This window comes from Oncorhynchus nerka, linkage group LG15 (assembly GCF_034236695.1).
Source record: "Oncorhynchus nerka isolate Pitt River linkage group LG15, Oner_Uvic_2.0, whole genome shotgun sequence".
Lineage (NCBI taxonomy): Eukaryota > Metazoa > Chordata > Actinopteri > Salmoniformes > Salmonidae > Oncorhynchus > Oncorhynchus nerka.
The window spans coordinates 48,694,997-48,707,046 of record NC_088410.1 but is presented as its reverse complement, the minus strand read 5'-3'; the positions used below and the strand labels follow the sequence as shown (position 1 = coordinate 48,707,046).

The 12,050-nt window shown below is 39.5% G+C and overlaps 1 protein-coding gene across 5 annotated transcripts in view; it reads left to right on the top strand.

The window, feature by feature from the left end:
* Positions 1-5,773, top strand: part of LOC115142838 (N-terminal EF-hand calcium-binding protein 1-like) — a 65,118-nt gene extending 59,345 nt beyond the window's left edge. For 3 of the 5 annotated variants that reach the window (XM_029682620.2, XM_029682618.2, XM_029682616.2), the window contains 4 exons: positions 475-584; positions 1,692-1,769; positions 3,795-3,886; positions 5,536-5,773. In XM_029682620.2, coding sequence (XP_029538480.1) covers positions 475-584; positions 1,692-1,769; positions 3,795-3,886; positions 5,536-5,561 — 306 coding nt within the window. In that variant the 3' untranslated portion in view covers positions 5,562-5,773. The remainder of the gene's footprint in view (positions 1-474; positions 585-1,691; positions 1,770-3,794; positions 3,887-5,535) is intronic. The other 2 variants (XM_029682617.2, XM_029682619.2) reach the window with 2 other exon arrangements.
* The last annotated feature ends 6,277 nt before the right edge of the window (positions 5,774-12,050 follow it).

The following is a 12,050-nucleotide window of genomic DNA, read 5'->3' as shown; positions in this document are numbered from 1 at the left end:
ATTTATCATTCGCACATTGAGTTTCCTCTCACAGGCAAAAAAAAACACTTCCCTATCTGCTTCTAAAACCTGTGTCTTGCCTAGAGCTCGGGTACAGGAGCTCAGAGGAGCATGTGATGTAATCTCACATACACCTTACTGTTCCTGTCTTTCTTGCATTAATCTTTTCTTATTTGCCGATAGCTGCTTTTTTTAAATACCTTTTTTCTTGAGATAACTGACTGTTGTCTTACCTACCTTAGTTGAATGCCCTGACTGTAAATCCTAAGTTATACCTTATGTACATAAGCAAGACATCAACTAAATTAGCCACCTAAAATGACAATCTTGCGTACTTGCTTTGAGGTCGCCATTTTTTGCAGCTAATTGTAGTTATTGCGTTGCTTAAGTTGCTCTGTAAAGGAGTCTAAGCTAAATGATCAAAATGGAAATGTATGTAAATGTTGTGTTTCCTTGTGGTCGCCATGCCAACAGAACATCCTGCTGGTGCAGACGCAGATGACGGCAACGGAGGACCTCGAGGAGTTCCAGAAGCTGCTCAAGGGCTATGTGGACGCCACGTCCAACCACAGCGACAACTTGCAGTGAGTCAAATCAAACAAATCAAACTTATTTTATCAAGCCCTTTAAAAAAAAATCAGTATAAAGTGCATTACAGTTACCCGGCTTAGACCCCAAAGCACAGTGGCTTGGCACAGGGCAATGCAGGGCACGCGACTAAGGCCAAGAGTTTTTCCTGGTCAAATCACCTGTCGTGGAAATTTCCTCTATTTACCAAATCATGGGAGCAAACCACACACACAAGTCAGAGTTAGTTATCAAAGTCCATCTTTAATTATATGAGCTCTATCACAATCCTGTGACTCTCAGGTAATTCAGTGTCTCTCAATGAATTCTCTGAGAGCCCCCTACACACTGCAGCTGAGTTCCTTTAATAGCAAAGAACACACATAGTCAGACAGCATCGGCATAATTCATTGTTCAGCTTTGTCTCCTCTCTCAACCTCAGAACCATAAACCAATCCTCCATATCAACAGGCATATATCAAATTGTCATTGTGATACAACCAATCCTAAATACAACCAATCCTGGACAAGATCACAGAGACACACTGACTGGCACACAGACATTGTGGAGCAAAAGATATGTTTACACATGATGACACTTTGACCTCTCCCCTCTCAGCGGCCCATGCTACTTAGTCTTGACATAGAACAGATAACTGCAACCTCGCCACAGTATTATACAAAAATACCATTCTGATGAGAAGTAACTTACACACATTTGATGAATATAAAACATCTTACATATGTTACCAACAAATTCTGATTCTTCCACGACACACCTTGGCAGGAAAGCCTATTCCTAGATGATAGAAAATGTCTCACCATTGGGATTGTTCTATTTGATCCCAACGATGGCATGCATAATACTTTCCAAAAGTTCCTAAGAATTAGTGACAAACTTTTTCATAGGTAACATTGATTGATCCATTAAAATATTTTCAAAAAACAGCCACAGTTATGCATCATGATGCATTTGTGCCGTAGGAGCTCCTTTAATGCAAATGAGATCTTATTTACTGATTGGGCCAGATGCTAACTTCAACTCCCTTGCGCTCTTTCCTTTCTCTCTTTCTCTTTTGACCTCTCTCTCTCTCTCTCTCTCTCTCTCTCTCTCTCTTTCTTAGTGTGTCTATCCAGAAGCTCGCGGGAAAGTCGTGCTACATAATGTATGAGTTTTGGCAGGATCGTATCTCCTGGATGAGGTGTGTGTGTGTGACACTGGCAGGCTGCTCATCTCGCTGATGGAAGCTCTCTCCACTGATGATGAGCAGATGGCCCATCTCATGTCATGTCATGACACACACATACACACCATTTCTCAGGGTTGATTCATACACACCAATATACAGTGCCTTGCGAAAGTATTCGGCCCCCTTGAACTTTGCGACCTTTTGCCACATTTCAGGCTTCAAACATAAAGATATAAAACTGTATTTTTTTGTGAAGAATCAACAACAAGTGGGACACAATCATGAAGTGGAACGACATTTATTGGATATTTCAAACTTTTTTAACAAATCAAAAACTGAAACATTGGGCGTGCAAAATTATTCAGCCCCTTTACTTTCAGTGCAGCAAACTCTCTCCAGAAGTTCAGTGAGGATCTCTGAATGATCCAATGTTGACCTAAATGGCTAATGATGATAAATACAATCCACCTGTGTGTAATCAAGTCTCCGTATAAATGCACCTGCACTGTGATAGTCTCAGAGGTCCGTTAAAAGCGCAGAGAGCATCATGAAGAACAAGGAACACACCAGGCAGGTCCGAGATTCTGTTGTGAAGAAGTTTAAAGCCGGATTTGGATACAAAAAGATTTCCCAAGCTTTAAACATCCCAAGGAGCACTGTGCAAGCGATAATATAGAAATGGAAGGAGTATCAGACCACTGCAAATCTACCAAGACCTGGCCGTCCCTCTAAACTTTCAGCTCATACAAGGAGAAGACTGATCAGAGATGCAGCCAAGAGGCCCATGATCACTCTGGATGAACTGCAGAGATCTACAGCTGAGGTGGGAGACTCTGTCCATAGGACAACAATCAGTCGTATATTGCACAAATCTGGCCTTTATGGAAGAGTGGCAAGAAGAAAGCCATTTCTTAAAGATATCCATAAAAAGTGTTGTTTAAAGTTTGCCACAAGCCACCTGGGAGACACACCAAACATGTGGAAGAAGGTGCTCTGGTCAGATGAAACCAAAATTGAACTTTTTGGCAACAATGCAAAACGTTATGTTTGGCGTAAAAGCAACACAGCTCATCCCGCTGAACACACCATCCCCACTGTCAAACATGGTGGTGGCAGCATCATGGTTTGGGCCTGCTTTTCTTCAGCAGGGACAGGGAAGATGGTTAAAATTGATGGGAAGATGGATGGAGCCAAATACAGGACCATTCTGGAAGAAAACCTGATGGAGTCTGCAAAAGACCTGAGACTGGGACGGAGATTTGTCTTCCAACAAGACAATGATCCAAAACATAAAGCAAAATCTACAATGGAATGGTTCAAAAATAAACATATCCAGGTGTTAGAATGGCCAAGTCAAAGTCCAGACCTGAATCCAATCGAGAATCTGTGGAAAGAACAAAAAACTGCTGTTCACAAATGCTCTCCATCCAACCTCCACTGAGCTCGAGCTGTTTTGCAAGGAGGAATGGGAAAAGATTTCAGTCTCTCGATGTGCAAAACTGATAGAGACATACCCCAAGCGACTTACAGCTGTAATCGCAGCAAAAGGTGGCGCTACAAAGTATTAACTTAAGGGGGCTGAATAATTTTGCACGCCCAATTTTTCAGTTTTTGATTTGTTAAAAAAGTTTGAAATATCCAATAAATGTCGTTCCACTTCATGATTGTGTCCCACTTGTTGTTGATTCTTCACAAAAAAATACAGTTTTATATCTTTATGTTTGAAGCCTGAAATGTGGCAAAAGGTCGCAAAGTTCAAGGGGGACGAATACTTTCGCAAGGCACTGTATACAGTATGCCATCTGCAGTATAGCTCAAACTGATACTGTAATATTTGCGTTTTAATGTCTTTGCATTCAATAGTATGCGCATTTACATTTTCTCATAAATTGATGTGCATATCTTCAGTGCAAAGTCTTATTATGTAATATTGTTTACTAACTAAGCCGTTCCACTATTCAATATTGTTAATAAGGACGGTTGTCTTACTGTAATGTCAAGTCTATTGCTTGTTGCTGTGTTCCTGTCATTCCCAAGCCACCTGCAGTCCAATGCCAGTAAGAAATTCCAGCGCTGTGTCATTGATACATTGGAGGATTCCGAGCTTGTGTCTACCATGCTGCTCCCAGGTAAACTCAAGGGTGTGTGTCCATGTGTGTTTGTGTTCGATTCAATACCTACCTATATTTACAGTATCACTTGTGTTTTCCTGCAAATGTTTTCACATTATTGCTCAAAAGACCCAAAACCTACACAATAAAATGTCCTGAGGCAAGTACATCGTTTCACACGGGTCTTTGAGCGATTACAGTAGCTTAAGTATGTCTTGGGAACAAGACATACTCCCTATGGCAGGGTTCCCCAACTGGCAGGATTCCCCAAATTTGGCCCGGGGTGATTTTGTTTATCCGCCCACCCCCCCACACCGACATAAGACTGTAAAAATACCAGCCAATCAGCTGCAAATCATTTTCATTTTAGAAAACTGTTCCAAAGTGTTCCCACACATAATAGAGAGATCTACAGTTGAAGTCGGAAGTTTACATACACTGAGGTTGGAGTCATTAAAACTCGTTTTTCAACCACTCCACAAATTTCTTGTTAACAAACTATAGTTTTGGCAAGTCGGTTAGGACATCTACTTTGTGCATGACACAAGTCATTTTTCCAACAATTGTTCACAGACAGATTATTTCACTTATAATTCACTATCACAATTCCAGTGGGTCAGAAGTTTACATACAATAAGTTAACGGTGCCTTTAAACAGCTTGGAAAATTCCAGAAAATGTTGTCATGGCTTTAGAAGCTTCTGATAGGCTAATTAACATAATTTGAGTCAATTGGAGGTGTACCTGTGGATGTATTTCAAGGCCTACCTTCAAACTCAGTGCCTCTTTCTTGACATCATTTAGACCTCCATAAGTCTGGTTCATCTTTGGGAGCAATTTCCAAGTGCCTGAAGGTACCATGTTCATCTGTACAAACGATAGTAAGCAAGTATAAACACCATGGGACCACGCTAATTGCTAATTGAGTGTATGTAAACTTCTGACCCACTGGGAATGTGATGAAAGAAATAAAATCTGAAGTAAATAATTCTCTCTACTATTATTCTGACATTTCACATTCTTACATTAAAGTGGTGATCCTAACTGACCTAAGACAGGGAATGTTTTGGCTCATCTCGCTCTAGCGACTCCTTGTGGCGGGCCAGGCACCTGCAGGCTGAGTCCGGTTATCAGTTGAACTGTGTTTTCTCCGACTCATTGGTGCAGCTGGCTTCCGGGTTAAGCGGGCGGGTGTTAAGAAGCGCAGTTGGGCGTCATGTTTCAGAGGACGCATGACTCAACCTTCTATCCCGAGCCCGTTAGGGAGTTGCAACAATGAGACAAGATCGAAATTGGGGAGAAAAAGGGGGTAAAATACAATACAAATGGTTTCAGATGGTCTACAAATAATTTGTAATTGTTCCAACCCCCTGACCATCACCTCAAGAAATAACACCCCGCTGCTGAATCTAGTTGATAATCCCTGCCCTATGGGGGCAGACCCGGGTTCCACAATTTTCTATTTTTATTTAACCTTTATTTAACTATGCAAGTCAGTTAAGAACACATTCTTATTTACAATGACTTTTGCAATTATTATTTTGGTTCCAATGTGCCAGGAAAGCTCAATCAAGCCCAGCAAGTATTTGAACCCAGGTCTTTTAGAATTGAATTGTTATTTACCCATTTTTCCCCAACTCAAATTAAACCTCTCTTTTTTTCCTGTAGCATCCTGGTGGATTATGACTGACTAACTAGCAGCAGACCATGTATCCCGCCCCCACATACACACAACACAACCTCAAGACAAGAAATTCAACATTTCATCCAAGTGTTTCGGTTCAAAGCTACCGGATACGGAACACTGCATTAAAACAGCATCTTGCGGCATCTTTCTTATGTACCAGTCAAAAGTTTGCACACACCTACTCATTCAAGGGTTTGTCTTTGTTTTGACTATTATCTACACTGTAGAATTATAGTGAAGACATCAAAACTATGAATAACACATATGGAATCATGTAGTAACCAAAAAAGTGTTAAACAAATCAAAATATATTTTAGATTTTAGAATCTTCAAAGTAGCCACCCTTTGCCTTGATGACAGCTTTGCACACTCTTGGCTACCTAATGAAGCTGGTTGAGAGAATGCCAAGAGTGTACAAAGCTGTCATCAAGGCAAAGGGTGGCTACTTTCAAGAAACTAAAATGTAACATATATTTTGATTTGTTTAACACTTTTTTGGTTACAACATGATTCCATTTGTGTTATTTCATAGTTTTAATGTCTTCACTATTATTCTACAATGTAGAAAATAGTACAAATAAAGAAAAAGCCTTGAATGAGTAGGTGTGTCCAAACGTTTGACTGGTACTTTATATACATAATATTTTTCTCTTTAATACTACTAGTCACCTAGAAATGTTATGAAGTTGGCTTCAGCTAGCCGAGGTAGGTTCCCAATCTCCCAAACTCATAACTACGGTAGCTACCAAGGAGCTGTTTCAGGCTATCAATCAAGTTAGTTAGACAAGCTAGCTACTCTATCTTAACTGGCATGCCTGCTGGCAAGGTTGGTAGACTTTAAAAAAGCATGCAATTACTAAATGTGCTGAATAAGACTCAGATTCCTTTCAATCTTTTACCCATATTTTAGAAGTGATACAGAGAAGCATATTTAGTTTCTTTAAAAAAAAATAGCCACCAGTTCAGGAGGTACAGACAGCATTAGGCATAATGATTATGGCTCTAGATTGCACAAAAAGCTGTTTCAGGTGTTTGAAGAATGCCAAATTCTCCAACCCCCAGCCATGCTCAAGGTGAATGGCGCCCCTGCCATCGACTAAGACTGGTCATTACCGTAATGTGCTGTTTGTTTGAAAAAAAAGGGGCAAAGCAAAAGCAGCAGACATGAAAGTGATTCGCAAAAGCCAATGGCGATTTTTTTTTAAAGCTAGAATTCATCACATGGCTTGAATCAAAAGACACTAGTTTAGTCATAGTGCATTTCAACAGCATTAAGATATTATATAGTTACTGCAATATGATGCATGCTTTTTAATGACTTGCTAGATTGAACTTACTTATTCTTCAGTATAATTTAAGAGAACAACTGGGGCTAGCAGTTTAAAATGCATGCAGACCAACGTTTCACAGAGTCTCTGAAATGTGTCACTTTGCATTTTCGCTGCATAGCCTGAAGAGAATGTCTTTCCATAGATAGGAACCAAACTGTGATGTTGTGTTTTGAATGCTGAATGGTTCCTACTGTTGGGTGGCGGAGGTATTTATGTTGCACCCCGCTGCTTTGAGTGGGGGAGGTATTGATGTTCCACCCTGCGACGCAATCTTTTTATAGTTAGGTTTTCTCGTGGTTATGTTTGTTTGAGTTACGTTGCCCGTCTTTTTAAAGGAGTTTGTCCCAGATATTTTACCTGTTTAAAGAATGTATGTATCAACATAGATATATCGTAGTAATTCATTTTCCCCCAATTTTTCCATAGTTGAATTTATTTAATTTGGAAGATAATAATAATAAGAGAATCAGGCATATTAATGTGTATATGGATGTGTTGTCATTGCGCTTTTGTTGTTAATTAAGTATATTTTTCATGTAGAAATTCAACATATTAATTTTAATAAAAGTCAATGGCCAGTCAGCCTACTCGACTGGTTTGAATTTCTACTTTAGGTATACAGGTACACTTATTTAAAAAAAAAAGTTATATCTAGAACCTAAAAGTGTTCTACAAATTCTCCCATGGGGACAGCAGAAGAACCCTTTTGGAACCCTTTTTTCTAAGAGTGTACTGTCAATAAAAGGTTATTACTCTCGACTAAGTCTTTTAAAGTCCACTGTAGTTGAAAGCGATAACACATTTAGAAACTTCCTTTCAAGAGCATATGGCAGGTTCACATCGAGCACAGCACTTTCTTTCCATATTGTCAAGACTTCTTGCCAAGAAAAACGATTCATTTTAACCTCATGAATAACGGTTTGTAAGACACGGCGATATGACATAAAAAGAAGCAACACCATTTGCATAGAAATGAATATGGCTGGGAAAGAGCTTGACAAAAGCCCTCATCTCTCCTTGACAGTGAAATTAGTTTGAGTGTGTCGCTGTTGAAATCATTGTCAAGTACTTCATGCTCAGATGCGGTGTGGTCATTGTGTTGTATGTATGGTATATGGAGAGAGGCTATTGGAGATGTATTGAGGGCAAACCTGTAGGGCCGGTTTACCGCACACAGATCAAGCATGTTCAATGGAGATTCTCCATTCAAAGGGCTTTTTAGTCCATGACTAGTCTTAATCTGTGTCAGGGAAACCGGCCCAAAGAAATACAATACAAATAGGGACACGTTTCCGGGACACAGATTAAGCCTGGTCTTCAACTAAAAAGCAAACTCATTGGAGAATATTGAAAACGCTTTTTAGTCCAGGATAAGGTTTAATATGTGTCCAGGAAACCGCCCTATAGTTCTGTTAATTCTGTGAGCATACCTCTGGTGGCATCATATACTTTGTATCATATCTTTTGTAGTGTGTGTGTGTATGTGTGTACCAGAAGTCCACAAGGATAGTGAAAAGGACAAATCTGACAAGTGGAGACGACATTTTAATGGTTAGGTTTAGGGTTTGGGTTACAATTAGGGTTAGAATTAGCTTCAGGGTTAAGGTTTAGTTTTAGGGTTAGGGATTTAGTGTTAAGGTTAGGGTAGCCTCATTGCAAACCAAAAAAGGGAAGCCTGGGGAAGTTCCATGGCAGAAATCAGTTAAAGAGGGGTCGGATCCCAGTGTAAATCAGTGACACGTCCAACCAATCAAATGCCTTGTTTGGGCAGAGCTCCAAAGGTGCATGCTAACCAGATTAGTGCCGTAGGAGCAACAGTGCACGAGGACAATTTATTTTTAACAAAACGAAAAAGTACTGTTGACAAAACATTTTAGAACGTTCGCAGCACGCTGTTTTTCACAGCCTTTCTCTGTTATTTCTAGATACGCTAAAGCTGCAGCAAGAGGGGAGAAATGGTCCACAATGCCAGCCATATCAATATATATATACATGTATATATATATATATTTTTTTTAATCTTGACGTTTCTGAAGTGATATTTGGCTGTAAAGGCTAGCATGAGGGACAAAAAGTAGCTAGCTACTTCAATTTCTCTCACGATTATAAAGCCAACAGCATATTATTGACCTAAACGGTTCACTATGTTAGCCCAGTTACTAGGGTTGCAAAGGGTCGGAAACTTTTCCATGGGAAGTTAAGCCCGGGAATTTTTGGGAATTTTGCTTAAATTCATCAAAAGAAGTTAGCTTATAACATTGAACCTTTTTTGTGGGATACACATAAGGCAATTCTCGGTCTTGTGGCATATTTTGGTTAAACTATCCCCAATTCAACCCTCTGCATGCACAGTGCATTCTTCCATCACATGTGCAGTGCACTCTCCCATCACATGTACAGCTGATTCTCAAGATTTTGCACACTAATGAGATGCTATTGAGCCTACACTACTACACTGTCTGAGCCAATGACTACATGCTTTCTGTTTTGATTACAATACTGAGTGGGGTGAATATATTTTATAACATATATTATTTTTTGTTAACTAGTAAATAGTAGGCTACCTCAAAGTGTGTTTAAATCATTTCTAACTTGTTAATTTCTGCTAGTTTGATTTCGCTACCATGACTGAGGAGTGTTAATTCACATGTTTAATTTTAAAACATTTATCTTACAAAGGAGTTGTTTAATCTAACTACTTAACTATGTATCTGTACATGGAATTGTATTTTGTTTTTTCAACACTTTACAGAAAAAAGACACAGGCACTATCTGATGTGTGTAGACATTTCACTGCAGCTAATGTAGAAGGAAAAGCTACAGCAAACTACCTCACCAAGCAAAGTGAGAAGAATAAGAGCACCACATTGAAGCTGCCCAGCAACACCCATTGGGGTGGTGTTGTCATCATGTTTGACAGTCTCCTGGAGGGGAAGGAGTCTCTCCAAGAAATGGCCATATCACAGTCTGCCGATATGGACAGCCCCATGTAATTCTCATCTCCTGTAACCTAATTGTCACGGGTTGGATTTGCACTAAACACTTGTGTATATGTCGGCACTTAATAGGCATGTACAAAATATGGTTTGTCTCATATCCATTATCTACTGGTATCATTTTAACTTGAGAACACATAGCTCAACGTGTAAACAATGTGTGAATTTAGCTATTCTCTGCATCAGATAACAGATTCCCAAAAGGCCAGTAATGCCATCATGTAGGCTTATGGCTGAATTGGTGATGCATGCCATATGGTAAAATTGATTTACATAGCTGACATACACCGAGAGAGAGAGACGATCAAAACGTCATCACTTCAAAATGTACAAACAAGCTCACTTGTATGTAAAGATCTTAGTCTAAAAAAAAATAGATCATTGAGTAGTAATGAGTAGGCTGTTATTACTAAAGCATCATTTCAGGTGAAGACAAAAAAAAATCCATACCAGCGGTGGCTAACCTTGTTCCACTGATCCCTGATCTACTGGGTGAGCAGACTTCTATTCCAGCCCAGCAATCGCACATTCATTAGATTTGCTAAATTAAATCAAGTGTGTTTTTGCTGGGCTGAAACAGAACCCTGCACAACCAGCCTGCTCCAGTCTGTGTGATGTTTAAATGTATTTATTTTTTGTCACGCCCTGGTCTAAGTATTTTGTGTTTATCTTTATGTATTGGGTCAGGCCAGGGTGTGGCATGGGGTTTTTGTATTGTGGTGTGTTTTGTCTGGGGGGTTTGGTGTGTATGTATTGGGATTGTAGCTAGTGGGGTTATCTAGCAAAGTCTATGGCTGTCTGGAGTGGTTCTCAATCAGAGGCAGGTGTTTATCTTTGTCTCTGATTGGGAACCATATTTAGGCAGCCATATTCTTTGAGGTTGTCGTGGGTGATTGTCCTTATGTCCTGATGTCCTTGTTCTGTGTTAGTTGACACAAGTATAGGCTGTTTTCGGTTTTCGTTACGTTTATTGTTTTTGTATTGATTTGTGTTTACGTGTGTTTTTTCCATTAAACATGGATCGCAATCTACACGCTGCATTTTGGTCTGACTCTCCTTCACCACACCTAGAAAACCGTTACATTTTTTGTATACAACATTTGATAACATACTGTATGTAGGCCTACACATATAGGATATATACCCTTAGTCTCTCAAGACATTCCCTGGGACCTCTCTTCATCTGCAAACAGGATTCCTTAGCTTTCCATATCTGAGGACAGAAAACATCCCAAAGAAACAGGCTTCCTTCAAATTGGACAGCACTGAATATTATGTTGCTTTTATCACTCTGTCCTCAAAGTTTTTAAATAAATCAAATGTGTTTTTAGCAAAGATTGGCAAACGTTTGCATCTTTACAAGAAGAATGTGTTGTGACTGCATTTTTTAAAACAGAAATAGCAGAGGTGTGCTTCAGAAATAGCAACTTGGATTGATTGTGACGATGGTTGCATTTCCGTGAATATGGTGCAAATGTATGCTCAAGACATGTCATCTTCGTGAAGAAGCAGGATCATTTTAGATGCCTGAACAGGTCAAATAATTTGGCCTGCTGGGGATTTCATGAGTCGAATTTAGCCCATTTTCGATCAGACACATGACGACGAACATTACATATCATGTAAGGATATCTGTTGAAAATATTTGTTTTTATATGGATACATAAATGATCAGGTAATGACTACAGATATGAGACATTTCTGAAAATATGTGGATTCGTTCATGCGTAAGTACAAATGCTTAGATGCAGTATGTCAGAATGTTGACACACCCTTTCCGGAGTCAGAATATTCTACAGGTTTTGTACGTAAGCAGGTCTTGAACGTATCTTACCCCAGATATCTTCCCGGACTCATACGGTTGCAGTGAAGTCCGGATTGGATGCATGTAGAAACTGTCCCATTATACAGAATATCCTAGCTCTGTATATGAAATGAAGAGCTTGCGTATCTGGAGCATGTCTACACTTTATATCTAACAAAACATATGTGTGTGTATATGTGTGTGCGTGCATACCGTGTGAAATTAGCTAATAATGTTAGAAATCTATGGGGCATTTAGAATGCATGTTTCCCTTCATTATCATGAAGTTGCTCCACAATTACTCCATAATATCCTGAGTGTACTGTACAGTGCCTTTAGAAAGTGTACAGTGCCTTTTTGTGTTA